This window comes from Rattus norvegicus, chromosome 9, assembly GCF_036323735.1.
Source record: "Rattus norvegicus strain BN/NHsdMcwi chromosome 9, GRCr8, whole genome shotgun sequence".
Classification (NCBI taxonomy): Eukaryota; Metazoa; Chordata; class Mammalia; order Rodentia; family Muridae; genus Rattus; species Rattus norvegicus.
The window spans coordinates 121,171,808-121,188,131 of NC_086027.1; the positions used below are offsets into that span (position 1 = coordinate 121,171,808).

Below are 16,324 nucleotides of genomic sequence, written 5' to 3' on the forward strand. Positions count from 1 at the left end.
TGGCCACCATGTCCACTTGGTTCCTATCCCCATTTACCAATGATAGGATTGGCAGGTAAAAGAGTCTGACTGTCCACAGAACATGTCATCTTATCTACTTGATTATTGAATTCCTCCTCAGCTGAAATCACCCTCTGGTGAGCATTTATATGGGACACAAATATCTTTGCCCATTTGGAGAGATCCATCCACATACTTCCCCAGATGTCTTTCTCACCAATTTTCCAAATGTAATCATCCCTGACCATCCAGCCATACCATTGGCTACAGCCCACTAGTCAAGAACAATCATGTACATCTGTCCATTTCTTCTTTCGCACAAACTGTAATACCAGGTGTACTGCCCGAAGTTCGCTCCACTGTGAAGATCTTCCTTCACCTGTATCTTTCAGGGTTGTCCCGGAAAGGGGTTGTAATGCTGCAGTTGTCCACTTCCAGATGGTGCCTGCATAACATGCAGAGGCGGCAGTAAACCAGGTCCTAGTCTTCTTCAGTCAGCCAATCATAGAGAACACCCCCATAAGGCTATAGGTGCATGCTTAGCAGCAGATGGTATTGTAACAAGAGTAGAAACCATAGGCATTTTGGCAACTTCTTCATGTAATTTGCTTGTGCCTTAAAGACCTGCTCAGGCCCAATCACATATACACCACTTCTATTTGACGGACAGACCGCTGCTGTCCATGTCCTACTTTCTCACTTGGAGAGTCTGATAACACCCAGCTCATGATGGGCAGTTCAGGTCACATGGTAACTTGGTGTCCCCTTGCCAAATATTCAGTTTCTACTAAGGCCTAATAGCAGGCCCAGAGCTGTTTTTCAAAGGGAAATCAGTTGTCTGCGGATGATGGTATAGCTTTGCTCCAAAATATCTAAGGTATCTTCTGTGATCCATCTACAGAGGCCAGCCAGAGGTTCCAAACGGCAACTCTATCTACCACAAAAACCTCGAGTACCATAGAGTTTGCTGGATCATATGGTCCAAGTAGTAGGGCAGCCTGCACAGCAGCCTGGACCTGTTGAAGAGTCTTCTGTTCCAGGCCCCACAAAAGGCCAGTGGCTTTCCTAGTCACTTGGTAAATGTGCCTGAGTAACACACCCAAGTAAGGAATGTGCTGTGTCCAGAATCAAAATAGACCCACTAAATGTGCTTTTCCTCCTATTGATGCCAGACAATGCAATCCTCTGGTACATGTGTGTGGCTGGAACCATGGGTCCCTCTTTGTGTATACTTTGGTTGGTGGTTTAGTGCCTGAGAACTCTGAGGTCTGGTTTGTCAATATTGTTGTCCTTCCTATGGGGTTACAAACCCCTTCAGCTCCTGCAGTCTTTTCTCTCACTCCTGCGTTGGGGTCCCCAGGCTCAGTCCAATGGTTAGCTGCAGGCATCCTCATATGTATCAGTAGGGCTTTAGCAGAGCCTCTCAGAGACACCCATATCAGGCTCTTGTCAGCAAGCACTTCTTGGCAACAACAATAGTGACTGGGTTTGACGTCTTCATATGGAATGGATCCCCAGGTGGTGCAGTCTCTGTCAGTCCCTGCTCCACTCTTTATATCTGTGTTTCCTCCTGTGAGTATTTTGTTCCCCTTTTTAAGAAGGACTGAAGCATCCACATTTTGGTCTTCCTTCTTGAACTTCATATGGTCTGTGACTGTGAATGCCAATTTCTAAGTATATCTATCCCAATTATACATTCTGGAACTGGGGATATGACCACAGGATGTGTTCAGGCACCTACTGGACCTACTGTGAGTCAGGCATCAGTCAAAACTCCATTCAACCCCTGTCCTCCATAAGCCCCTACTTTAACTGGAGGGCCACAGCATTTCTTGGGATCTCCTGGGATCAGAACCAGTATCCGATAGACCCCGGAAAGCCTGATTATTTCCTTTCCCCAGTGTACAGTTACCCTTGTAAAAGGCTGTAGGTCTCCCTGGGGAGAGGGCAATAGCAAAATTTTAAGGTATCTTATCAAGATCCTTCCTCTGGGAACCCGGCCACCCCTTCATTCAAGGGGTTCTGGGTCTGCAAACTGACTCAAGTCTGGAAATTGATTCACTGGCCAAGATTGCCTTTTGCCAGGATCCAATCAATGTAGCCTCTCCTTCATTTGTTTCAGAAGTTGTCTGCTTATAGAGATCAAACAGATATGCAGTAGGCTTCTTATCTATTTCGTGCCTGGAAACACCATGACTGATTAGGCACTACCAAAGGTCTGAACAAGTCTTGCCATTGTAAATTTCATCTCTCCTGTGCTGATCATTACAGGCAGGTGGCAGCATTGAATTTAATTCATCTAATTGAGCAACGTCTCCACCCCTAAGGTCTGGCACACAGAAAAGGGCAAGAACAACACTTTTGAAATGTGTGGTTCCCCGCTCACCAGTTTGCGTCTTATAGGATTCGTGAAGGCCATATCTTCTGGGCCTTCCCATTGTGGAGGATTAGGTTTTACACAACCTATCTACTCTGGCATTGCAATTTCCCTGAGCCTTGTGACTTCATCTGTGTTCAGGTAAATTGCAGCTACTTCTAACCTTGTAGGTCCGAGACAAGCCTGGGAGAAAAGCAGGAAACAGAGGACAAACACTGTGGAGCACAGTTGTTAGCTGGCTCATCTTCCTCTGTGGAAAGGTGGAAAAACAAAACAAAAACCACACATGCACACAAGACTATATTACTAAAGATTCTATCAATGAACAGAACTGATAGAATGAATCTCTGTATGCATGTTGCAAGGGGATTTACTAGAATGTCTCACTAAGAGTGGCTGTCTACCAATGGAAAGTTGAAGAATCCAATGTGCTGCAGTCTATGTGGCTGGATGTCTGTCTGTCTTCTCTATATACCAGAGTTTCAAAGTAAGTAGGCTTTTTAAAGCCAGAAAAGAAAAGAAAAGAAGAAAAGGCAAGAAAGAACTTGCTAGCCAGAGGTAAGGTAAGTAGATGAAGAGAATGAGCTCCCATCTTCAGTGTTCTTTATACATGTAGGCTGACACCAGAAGCTGTGACCTAGAGTAAAGGTGGATCTTAACAACTGAAAAAATCTTGATTAAAGAAGGGTTTTCACATTTCAAAAGCTATAATTAAGAGAAATCCCCACACTGTACCCAATCTCTTTCAGTTTTAGTCTATTCCACATGTAGTCAGTTTGAATACAAGGAATAGCCAATATGTAAGACAAGACAGAAGAAATGAGAAAGACATCCCCCCGCCCCCTCCATTGCAGTCAAGGAGAGAACAGGAGTCATTTCCAAAGGAATGATTTCCTTCAAGAAAATAAGCCCTGGGATTTTACTGAAGGAATCTGGCTATGTTCACATATAGGTTTCCCTACCCCTATACATGTCACGTTAGCCATCGTTGGACTAACGATGTGAAAATTCTAATAAATCTGCTTTCAACATGCAGAGATTCATCCTATCAGGTCTGTTCATCTAGAGAACCTTTACTAAAACAGTTCTGTGTGTGAATGTGTGTTCACCTTCCCACTGAAGAGGATGTGCTGGCTAACAGTAGTGTTCCTCAAGGTTTGTCTCCCAGGGTTCCAGGACCTACCAGTGAAAACTAGCTGCAGTTTACCTAAGCCCAGCACGAAGGATTCAACCCATCCCAAATGAGAGTGTTTGCAGATTTATTGGGGGCAATTCTCTAGTGGGCTCACTGATCCCAAGGATAGAGTTCACTAGTCCCAAAGAGGTCAGAAAAGTCGATATGGGGAGTAAGCATAACAAAGAGTGGGGAGAAAGAGAGAAAGAGCGAGCAAGGCAAGCAGGGAGAGAAAAATGAAGTAATGGGGGGGGTGAGAGGGAAGGTGGAGGGAAGAGAGGGAAGGATGGAAAGGGGAGGGGGAGGGAGAGAGAGGCAGAGAAACAGAAAGACAAAGAATACAAAATATCTGGATTATATAGGAAGAGCTTTTGGGGAAGGGAAAACTTGGCCCCTGCGCTGCAAAGTTCAAGGTACAAGGTGCGGTATGCCAGACATGCCCTGTTACAGGTGGGGACTGAGGAGTGCTGGGAGAACCTGGAGGCCCAGACAGCTTTGGTGTGTTAAATATATGAAGGTCAGCTGATTGTCGGGTCTGAATCCCAAAGGCCACAAAACAAAACTCTTGTTTCCTCAAATCTCTCTTTAGTTGTTATTAACTTGGGCACCCTTCCACTTGTGGGACAGATTAATAACCCCACTGCAAGCTGAGTATGGGGGTTATGCAAGCTGTATACCTTTATTCCATGAGGCGGAAGGGAAAGAGCTTACTGAGTGTTGTGAGCTGAGTGCAGGTTGAAGTGAGGACCGGGTGAGCACAGGGTCGCCGCCCACAAAAGGGAGGAGCAAGCGGCTGAGCAGCGCTAGGTGGCGTGGTGGGTCCTTCCTGGGGCTGGGCAGAGACAGATGAGAAGGCTATTGGAGGACAGGCAGAAGTGCTACTGAAATGCAAATCCCTGTAGATCTTGAAATGGTCTGGCCCTGGCTTGAAGCTTAGGCCGAGAAAAGTGTATCCTCACTGTATCTTCAGCTCATTTTAAACCTTATGGAGGTGCTCAAGTCACTCAAACTACTGGCCAATCAGAATCTTCACTGGACCTGCCAATCAGAAGAGAAGGCGGCCTTTTCCAGGGTACCTTGTTGCAGGATTCGCTTAGTAGCTAAGCCTACTTAAATGGTCCTGGCTGCTGTGCTCTGTGTCCTGCGGTTGGATTCTGTTAGGCATGCTCAGGCAAGCTTCAAAGTTGCGACATGGTGAGCACAGGGTCACTGCACACAAAGGGGCAGGAGGCCCGGGGGCAGGGCGGGCGGGCGGGCGGGCGGGTGGAGGCAGAGTAGGGGGTTGGGGGAACTGAGCAGTGGGAGCTGGTGTGGTGGGTCTTTCCCAGGGCTGAGTTGGAATCCGAGGCTGCCCCTGAGGTCTTAGCCACTCACTGGACCTAGCGGCAGTTTCTGAATAACTTCCCTGTAGGGGCTGCATCTGTGCAGAGCATTTGGCTTGTGTATGGAAAGATCCTTGGCGTGATCCCAAACTCAGAAGCCTAGTTTCTACAGTTCTGTTCTTAGCATTTAACATGAAGGTGTAAGATCCATTTGGAGTTATTTTGTGGAGGTTGTGGAAGACATCTCAGGTGCTGGGTAGCAATCCAGTATCAAGCTGTAATGTAAGAGTAGAATTGATGATGTAAAGGATTTGCTAAAGGTTAGGAGATAGCAAGGCACACCAAGTAGACTTTAGCTGAGAGAGGACTGCCTGCAAAACACCCCACGTGTAAGTAGTAAGCTAACCAGGCCTGTTAGAGATTAGGATGCTAGGATACACAAGTTTGTTCACCAGGATTGTCCAGAAATATGGCACCAGACCCTGATTTGCAACCAGCCACTAGGCCCATCTCCATATCAAAGAGCAGGCCTCTAACAAGCTGATCAGTGGGGCATTACAGGATCACAGTCAACTTTAAGGCCTGGTGTGCCCTAAAGTTTTAGTTTTCTTCTTGAGAAAAGCATAGTTCTGCCACATGGGGAAGATGACACCCGGTGATAACCATTAGAAAATGTAAAATAATGACAAACACGGTTTTATTGAGTGCTGGCCTGATCAAGCTACGCTTTCCCTCCTTTTCCTGAGGTCCCAGTGTTTGAGCTCCTTCTGAGACTCAGGGACATGCTTGGCAGAGCCAGTAACCATCTAGGGCCTAGGCCTTGGGAACTTTCCCTCGGGCCGTGGGTATAGAGATAAAACAGCTCCCCTAAAACCAGGAATATGCTTGGGGCCAGGGCATTTGGGAGGGGTTGCTTAAGATTCTGAGAATACAAGTCTTGCCACCTTATGGGTTATGGGTCCCAAGGCCACTATAGGCTTGGTAAGGAATATTTTTGAAATACACTGAGTTCCTTGTGCAGCACTGTTTGATTAGACTTTTCCTGAGTGTTTCCCATTATATGATGTTTCTGCTAACTTCGTAGTTTAATCTTTCTGCTGACTTCATAGATGTCTCCTGTTTTTTTCCATTTCCCTCATGTAAACTGTATACAAGGTGACATTCTTCTTAAGCTTACTTAGTTTAAGACCCTCGTCCCCCACCCCCCAGCTTTTATACTTTCTACCTTCTCCTTTTCCTATGTTTTTCTTCCTCTGAGACCTTCCACTTAGGACACTGTCACTAACCTACTGTTTTAGGGCACTGGTGTACTTAAGAAACATCCCGGGAATGTTTGCTGTGTAAATGTCCTATCTAAGTGGTCAGACTTGTATCCTCCAGTTTATATTTAAATTGTTCAAAACTTAACCTGGAACCTGAACCGAAAACAAACTTAAGGGTGACAGCATACATGGAATGTAAAATCTACCTAGGCTAGATCCTCTTTTAGCATTTTAGACCCAGCTAACTGGATCTTTGCTGGTCTTTGCTACTTTGTGGTTTCTTTTTCCAGGCTTAAACCTCCTCCTCTTCAGCCCCCTCTCCCACCCCCATTTCACCCCCTAACACCAGATAGGAGAGAAACAAGGATGGAGGAGAAAAAGATCCTTGAATCTAATTCCTTGTACTCAGCCCACAAGCTTGAGTCGAACAGTCTCCGCTGCGGGGAGTGAAGATGCAAAGCCAATAGTTACATTTGGGGGGACTGCTGGTTAATACAGCTGCCTCACTCGAGTTTGTTTTTCCTAATTTTTATGCCCCACAGTGCCATAGAAAGCAAAGCCACAAGTTAACAAACAATTCTCCAAAATATGCACAGAATATCGGTTCTTATCCAGAGGCACCTCCCTGTTCCTTCCACCAAGGTTGATAGAACTGTCAGCCCCTCCAATCATTCCATGCCTCAGCAGGCTGATAAATTTGCCTACAACCCCTGACCCACTTTGACTGCCTGGGTACATACAAAGAATAGGGTTAGTTGTAAGGCACAAACAAAGTAGCCAAGTGTGGGGAGCCGACTTGCATGAGACCCCAACATTGAGCTAATTAGGACAGACAAAGAACATAGGAAAGCTCACCTAAAGGACAAGCTCAGTGGAGAAAACCTAAGGTTCTAGCTAAGGTGCGGATACCAATCAGGGGGTCAGCATTGCTCAGTAACAAGGCTTTCCAGGAGTGCTGACACAAATCTGGTGTTCCAACAGGTTTGCCAAGTGGAGGCTCCTGACCTTTTGCTGGGAGCTAGCTCCATACAGACCTTTGCAAAAGAACCAGCTTCCTATAGACTCCTACAGACCCAGGGCTGTGACATTTTGCTGAGAGCCAATTTCCTCCAGACTCACAGATTGTGACTTTCTCCTAGGGCCCAACTTTCTACAAGACCTAGGCCAACATCCCGCAGGAGTGAGCCAACTATCCTGTTGCAGGATGGGACAGCCAAGGAAGAAAAAAGGTGTACGTGTGCGAAACTGAAACTGATATGAAATAATGTCCAAAGCCATAGAAAGAGGACTTTAGGATACACTTTAGTGACACAGAATACATCCTTAGGGTCACGTAGACAAGATCTTTATAAGTATGAGAAAACAAAAAAAAGTGAAAATAAAGCATGGTCCAGAATTGGACAATGAATCTGGATGTGACACAGGGTTGTGTCTTAGCAGTAAACTCTGATAGCAATAGGTTGGGATTTTCCATAGATATCTACTAAAACTAGTTAAGACTGTGTTTTTATAGTTGATATAAAGTTGTGCATATTTATTATATGTATTCTGATACATGTGGACATAATACCTACACTCAAGCAATCCCATTCTATGGAGTGTTGTATTGGAATCATGGCTCCACACCTGGCCAGTACGGTTCCACGTGAGACAGTTTCATTGGTGCTGGGAGGTGGGGGGGTGCACAAAGGAGGAAAAGAGAAAGAAGGGGTGAAGGTCAGGAAGGGTTGGCTTTTTATTTGGGCAGCACATAACCTCTTGCAGGTGAGGGTAGGAGATGGACTAGGAGGACACTGGGAATATATGACAACAGATGCACAGGTCCCTGTCACCTCTAGGTGACGTCACTGCCTTCTCTGTGTTTGGAGACAACCTGCAACCATAAAGCCGTTTCCTTATAACAACACTTAAGTTATCAGAAAAATGACAGAATTGCTATGGATACCAGCAGTCTTCTCAGTATAGTTTCCATGCACTTGAAATTAGTTTTAAAAAGTACCAGAATGCTCATGTTCATTGCAGTTGTATTCATACTTGCCTAAATATGAAAATAACATCAATGCTCATTTGTTGAGGACCAGCTAGGTGCCTCTAGGCGACCTAGGGTGCCTTGGGTTAAAGGAGTGGATAAAGGATTATGCACTTGTAAAGACTCTCACAGTCAGTGCTTTATTGTCATAAAACAGCATGTAATTATAGCTTAAGCATTATCAACCCGTTTCTTTCTCCCATATAATTTTAACCTTTAATGCACTGTTATTGTCTGATGGATCTGAGAGCTTGAACCATTTTGTCAACTTTGCAGGTAGCACTCGAAAATGAAGGGTGACCAAGTCAACTCAGTCAGTCAATAGGATCTCAAGGGAGGGAGTGAGGATTGAAAGGAAAAAGAAAATTAGACAATATATAGCATGATTCTAGCCAGTGCTGAGGCTGAAGCGGGTTTATTTTTCCCTGTCTGCTTTTCTACCATTTTTAGTACAAGCAAATAATAAGGTCAATTCTAGGTCAAGGAACAAACAAGGCACAAATACCTGTGATCACTGTTTCTAAGGGCTCATCAGTTTAACAAGAGAAAAGGAATGTTACTAGCCCAAATGTAAATATTCTTACCTGAACCTACTTCCTAAGTCCTAGTCCAAGTCCAAGGTCAAATTCCTGCCAAATTCCTATAGAAGGGCAGAAAGCAGAGAATCTAGCTGAAAGAATCTTCTTCAAAGCGTTTTTTCCCTTATGTTTATTTAGAACATTATGTGGAGAAGAGAAATGAAATATCAAGCTTTCTGTAGCAAGAGTTGTTGTAGATGAGAAGCAAATGTGCTATTAGAGTATGCTGTAAAAATGCAGAAAGGGGCTTTATTTGAATGGCATGAGAGCCCTCTGCCAAAGAGTCATACTGCATGAAGAAGTAAAAAGGAAAATAAAGTATCTTGAAAATAAAGTAACATTAAAATGTCTACCAAGGTCTTTTCTGAGGTATCTTGAAATCTCAAAGGAAACTCCTTTGAATGACTTGGTGTAATGGAGGCAGCTGTTGGCTGTGAGGTGCTGAGAAGAAGGCAGAATCATAGAGAAGCCTGAGTGCTCTGCCCAGCACTAACTCCCAGGCAGTACTTAGTTTACTTTCCTTTATAAAACTTTACAGAATGAAATTGTATGCCTATCTGGTTGATTAACCACATGTACTTTCACAAGAAGTCAGCATTAGATGCTTCCTTTGTCCTCAAATGTCTTTTTTTTTTTTAAGGTATGTCACTGAGGCTAGGGTACATGTTACATGAACACCCCACCCCACCCCATCCCCCAGCTGCAGTGGTGGCAGCCTGCAACATGCAAGGATTTTTTTTTTTCTTCACTAAATGTTTGTGTCAATTTTGGCTGTCGAGAGATGTTTAAATTCATGCCTGTATAAGAATGCTCAATGCTTCTTTAGATATTTAGACTAAAGTTTTGTGTAACAAATATCAGTTTATTACACCTAGGATGGCGAGCCTCCTCGAGACAGAATAAGTAGTAAACAACACAACACTTAGCATTCAAGATTGAGCGACACAGATTCCAGCTCTGAGTCCCACACCAATGGAGTGCTAGACAGCATCTTAGAACCTTCAACTGTAAAACTGACTAAATAGCACATACCATTGGGGATTACTGTAAAACTAGGGGTGAAAAGTGTAAGATTGTGCAGGCCCTGTCACCTAATGGACACCAAATAAACATTAGTTACTATTTGTGTCACTGGTGTTTGTGTTATTACAGAGCCTATGCAGGATAGGGGACAACAGTAAGTGTGCACTGGTAAACATGATCCCCCCCCCCCCACACACACACACATCATTAGGAATGATGAGAGATTGAGACTAAGACAACTCTAGCAGTTAACATTTTGGGTTGTTTCAATGACACCCTTTTCACTTGATCTTGCTAACCCTGAGCATTGCTAATATCCAACCCACCTTTTTATCTGTTTTTAAAAACAAAATTACATAAAATGGACTATCAAGGCAAGCTGACACCTGCTTTTCCTGTTCTTTTTTTAAAGATTTATTCATTTTATTATATATAAGTACACTGTAGCTGTCTTCAGATAAACCAGAAGAGGGCATCAGAACTCTTTACAGATGGTTGTGAGCCACCATGTGGTTGCTGGGAATTGAACTCAGGATCTCTGGAAGAGTAGTCAGGTGCTCTTAACCGCTGAGCCATCTCTCCATCCCGCTTTTTCTTTTTTTTAATATTTATTTTTAGTATGTGTGGGAGTGTGAGGCACCCTCAGAGACTAGAAGCGTCTGGTCCCCTGGAGCTGGAGGTAGAAGCAGCTGTGAACCTTCCAATCTGGATGCTGGGAACCAGGCCTTGGTCCTCTTCAATGGTAGTCTGTGCTCTTAACCACTGAGCCATCTATCTCCTCAGCCCCAAAAATGCTTCTCTTGAAGAAAGGAACACATGTTTTAAAATTGTATCACATTTCCTAGTAAGACTATCACAAACAATAGATGCTGTTTAAAAAAAATACAGGTTGTGATTTAGCAATTAAGAGCTAGAAGACAGGCACAGTGCAACCAGTGTCCCTCTAACTGACCTCAGCCTCTGTCAGATTTGCATCAGATATAGTAATGGAGACTCAGGTGGCAGGTTCTCAAAGATTGGACACGATATTTATTACCCACCAAGTTTGGAGAGCAAATACATGTTATCCCAAACTATTGTATAGTTTTCAAGCCTGCAACTTTCCCTAAATGATTTTTACTATTTGTTCTAAAAAACAAAAAAGCTCAACAACAACAAGAGAAAACCCCAGCGTGCTGTTTCCTGACATTTTCTGTATTTCATTTCCCCTAGAAAGAGCAGGGCCCAAAGCTTCTGAATCATGTTGGGCTGTGCTTAAGGACAATAATGCATTAACAAACTTTTCTCCCATTTAATTTATTTTAATCATTTTATTCCAGCAAACCTTCAGAGGGCAGAGGGGAAATTCCATTCCCCCCTATCATATTCTGCCCTGCCCTGCTGCACATCAGCTCAGTGGCTTACCAAGGGCGAAGTTTTAATGCAGGTTTGTTTTTTTTTTTTTTTTTTTCTTTAAGATCAGGGGTACAGTGTTTCTAAACAGAAAGAACTGTTCTAAGTCCATTAGTAGACACCAAATAGCTTTGAGAATAGGTCTTTCTGGAAACACCTTCAATAATGTCAGCTTAGGGTGCTAACAGAGGCCACTTGAGAAATCATTTTAAACCAAAACAAGGAAATCCACTTAAGAAAGGGTTAATAAATCAGGATAAGGACCAGACATTAGAACTGTTGATAGTCACTGTACACCGACTTTAAACATCAATTAAGAAAGTGGTAATTGTTCAAATTTTGAAGGTTATGATAGGATCAATGAAAAAACATCTTTCTTAGTCAATCATAAGGGAGAAGCTTATGATTTGACTCATTTCCCAGTCAATGGAAGCCTGTGGTTTGAACTTGTTTTCTAGTTGGTATAGTCACAGCCTTCAATAGGTCAGAACCAAAAGCCATGTACTTTAGAATGGTTGTAAGAGGCTCAACATTGACAGTAGAAATTATAAAAATATGTATAGCCAATAGTCACATGAAAAGTTAATACGAAACTGGAAACGGAAGTAGAAAAATTAATATTACTGAATAAAAACAGTATTACATGTACTTTTGATACAGTGTAGAAATCAATAAATATATTTATTAATATTTTTGAGTTAAATATTGCAAAATAAAATAACTTTTTTTTTAAAGATTTATTTATTTATTATATATAAGTACACTGTAGCTGTCTTCAGACACACCAGAAGAGGGCATCAGAACTCTTTACAGATGGTTGTGAGCCACCATGTGGTTGCTGGGAATTGAACTCAGCGCCTCTAGAAGAGCAGTCGGTGCTCTTAACCGCTGAGCCATCTCTCCAGCCCATAAAATAACTTTAAAATATTTATTGACTCGTGTGGGTGCATGTACCTACTTGCACACATGTGAGTGCCACAGTGCACATGTAGAGACAAGAGGACAACGTTCAGAAGTTAGTTCTCTCCTTCCTCCATATCTATTCTGGGGCTAAAACTCAGATCATCAACCCACTGAGACATCTCACTGGCCCTAAATAAATTCTTTAAATCTCTATTTACATCCCTTAAAGTTCCTATACTCAAGTTGACAAGAAAACAAAACAAAAGATACTACTATCCTTGTTCATTTTCTGGCCAAAGCCTGGTCAATTTTTTTTAAAAGAAAATAGGTTTGTTGGGCTCTTGACTGTGGAGACTGGGGGTTTAAAGAACACAGCAACAGTGTCTGATTAGGGCTTTCTTGCTACATCATAACATAATGAGGGCATCACTAGTGAGACAGGGCAGATGTGATAGTGAGGTTTCTCTACTTGTCCTTATACAGCCACTGTGCCATCATGGGGATTCTATTCGTGGTCGTATCTAAACTCAAGGTAATGAAGACACTGAGCAAAAGTTCTGCCTCTTAACACACAGCAAAAAATATTTTATTGCTTTGAAAAGAAGAAATCTTGCTTCATCAAACCACAAATAGGCTGGCCCATGACAAACAGAAGAAGTGGATCCCACCTTGCCCCCTGTGTCTTCCTTTGAAAAGTACTATTGTGCCTGTGAGTAATGGGCACTTGGTGTGCATAGAAGGGGGGGAGATCAGTCAGGTTTATGGTAGATGGTCGTTAATGTACTTCCTGTAGGTGGCCTCCCAACAGATATCTTCAGAGAGAAGTTAAAAAGCAGAGAGCAATGAAGGTTATTATTCTGGATTCTGCTTTCTTTTTCTCTCTGGACAACTCTTGTCATAGAGCAGGCTATGGAAGAGACAAGACAGGAAGGCTCTTGGTGATCACTGTTTGACTCCATGCCATCTCCCTCACACTGACCCTGTCTAACCATGCATGGGCCAGACTCCTCTGTATTAATGACTCTCCCCTTAGATTCTGATTGTCACCTCGACAATTTCCAGAAGGTGTCATTACAGTCAGCATGCAGTCAGTTTTCTGTATACTTGGGATTTGTATTCCAGGTCACCTCATCAATATTACATCTAGGAAGGGCCAGGTCTCCTATGTAAAATTGTGTAGTAATAGCATAAGACCCAGACACCCCCTCCTTACACCATAAATCAATTTAGATATTTTACAATATTCAATACAATGTTGCTTCTAAGAAAACATCTTGAATTATTAGGAAATTGTGACAGGCAGATACACTCTGCGTGTTTGGTATAGAAATAACATCTTTTAAATAGTCTCTTCTTCCTTCTCTACTCTCCTTTCATTTTGTCTCATTTATATCCTTCTATATCTACTTTTCCTTTCCATTTCTTTATTCCCCATGAGGACAGTGATGTATTAAGATAGAATCTCATATGTAGCTCAGGGTAGTCTTGAACTGAAAATCCTCTTACATCTACCTCTTGAAGGCTGAGTTATAGGTGTGTGTGTTGTGCCTAAGTTTTTCAAGCAGAAATCCATGGATGTGGAACCCTGAGCAACAAATTAACTGTCTAATCTTTGGGAAATTGCTAAGGTGATGACAATATTGAGGAGTATACTCAGAGGGTACAGCCGTGCCTCCACTTCTGTTAGCTCCTGGAAGCACATTACTGTAGGGATATAGAATAAGCCTAGGCATTAATTCTAAAGCAGTCTATTTCACTTGAGACAATAAGAAGCACCAAAATGACCAAGAGGGACTAGAGCTTAAAGCACCATAAATGCCCTCTCAAGCCAGACAAGGACTCCAGGAGATGCTCTAACAGATTCAATGATTCTTGGTCAGAGAGGAAAAGCTGTAAGAGGGGGTTCCAAGGTGCTTCCTTCTGGCTTCTCACAGTGTTTATTTTATTTAAACACTAGTATTTTTTTAAACGCAGACACATATTTGACAGGGTAGAGATGAGTATCTTTATGATTCACATGGCAGTCTTTCCAGACCAACCTCCATGTCCACCTCCTTGCCATTCAACAGAGCATCAGAACATGGGATCTGCTGCTGACACTTTGAAGCAGTTCCAGAGAGATCCCTGTTATGTGACTATTAGTTTTCAAAATGTTTAATTCCAAGATACTCAGAAGTTGAAAGGTTCATAGGAAGAATACACAAGTACCTTTGGCTATGTTAGTGATGGGCAGGGAAAGAAAAGTCCTACAGGTATCCCTTAAAGCTTTCCCTCCTGTGTTCTTTTACATCATGCGAAGCATGAACTGTGCTTGGTCTCTCAAGTCTTGCACCGCTTCTCTTTGGTAATGTTGTCTGATGAACAGGTAATGAATTCTGGTTCTTGATGTGCATGCAGAGATCATTTCCTAGTAATTCAAATATGTTCTCTTAGAATCAACATTTTATCGAGTATTGTAAAACATCTAAGCTGATTTACAGTGTAAGGAAGATGTGTCTGGGTTCTATATATTTCTACACAATTTTACATGCATTGAGCATAGATTAAGTCAACTATGTTGTTGTGGCTGCTCAGTATTGCTTCTTGACCATCTAACTCACAGGAAGCACATTATACTGTCATTTCATGAAATTTGCACTAGCAAACATTAAATTAAAAGTGTCATTTCTCAGGGCTGGAGAGATGGCTCAGTGGTTAAGAGCACTGACTGCTCTCTGGAGATTCTGAGTTGAAATCCCAGCAACCACATGGTGGCCCACAACCATGTGTAGTGAGATCTGATGCCCTCTTCTGGTGTGTCTGAAGATAGGTATTGTGTACTTAGATACATGACATGAATCTTTTTTTTTTTTAAAGTGTCAGTTCTCTGGAGTATTCTCAGCAATTAATTTTGTATCAGCAAATTAGGAGAGCAGCTTTCAGATGCACATATTCACAGTTAATAGAGTCTGCTTTTGAAAACTCCTGTGAAGTGTGATGCATATTCTCCCATCTAGTCATCTTGATCTACTATACATTGATTCATTATCAGAAAATTAAATTTAAGTACATTAACTAAATTATGGATGGATACTGGGAAATTGTATTAAAAATAAAAATACAATCGGTCCCCAGCTCCGAAAAAAGGAACCAAAAAAAAAAAAAAAGAATAAAAATACAAAACCCTTGCCAAAAAAGGGAGAAGAATATTTGTCTCCCCTCCTTAAGAAGGTAGGTGAGGGCTGGAGAGATGGCTCAGCGGTTAAGAGCACCTGACTGCTCTTTCAGGGGTCATGAATTCAATTCCCAGCAACCACATGGTGGCTCACAACCACCTGTAATGGGATATGATGCCGTCTTCTGGTGTATCTGAAGACAGCTACAGTGTACTTACATATAATAAATGAATAAACTTAAAAAAAAAAAAGAAGGTAGGTGAAATTTATTTGAGATGAGAAAGGGCTCTATGGCCTATTTGAAGAAGAGGGTGTGTTAACTATATGCTTTAATTAGCACCTAAACTACAGATCAGAATATTCCCTATTGTGTAGGAGGACAGTCATGTAAAATGCATGTAGTTGAGCAATTTTGCACATCCTGTCCTCCAGCTAGAGTTCTGATCACATTGGGAATAGGCTACTGAAGTGTGCTTCAAAGATTCACTCACCCAGAAACAATTTTTCTTTTAAAACTAAAAATCATGAAAACATTTTTAAATTTAATCTTTACTTTCAATCTTTTATTTTTAATGTATTTATATAGAATATATAACTAATTATGAAAACTGTCATAAATTTTTCTAATAAAATAAGCACCACACATGAACATTTATGTAAAGGAAATTCACTGTACACAGTATAGCACCTTTCTCAGACTTTTATCAACTCATTATATGAGATTGGTTCAGTAGAAACCACCAGGGGGCACCCTCAGCACTGTCTTCCAGTTGTGTCCTACTTATGGTGTCCTGGACACTTTTGGAGCTGGGGACCGAACCCAGGAGCGCTCTACCAGTAAGCCAAATCCCCAACCCCAGCAGCATTGAATTTAATTCATCTAATTGAGCAACATCTCCAACCCTAAGGTCTGGCACACAGAAAAGGGCAAGAACAACACTTTTCAAATGTGTGGTGCCTCTCTCATCAGTTTGCGTCTTATAGGAGTCGTGAAGGGCATATCTTGTGGGCCTTCCCATTGTGGAGGATTAGGTTTTACACAACCTATCTACTCTAGCATTGCAATTTCCCTGAGCCTTGTGACTTCATCTGGGTTCAGGTAAACTGCA

The 16,324-nt window shown here is 42.3% G+C and overlaps 1 protein-coding gene across 1 annotated transcript in view; it reads left to right on the forward strand.

The window, feature by feature from the left end:
• The first annotated feature begins 4,215 nt into the window (after positions 1-4,215).
• Positions 4,216-16,324, forward strand: part of LOC103693502 (zinc finger protein 431-like) — a 48,321-nt gene continuing 36,212 nt past the window's right edge. Inside the window, exon 1 of the mRNA XM_039084918.2 lies at positions 4,216-4,745. Within this exon, the coding sequence (XP_038940846.1) occupies positions 4,743-4,745 (3 nt within the window). The 5' untranslated portion in view covers positions 4,216-4,742. The remainder of the gene's footprint in view (positions 4,746-16,324) is intronic.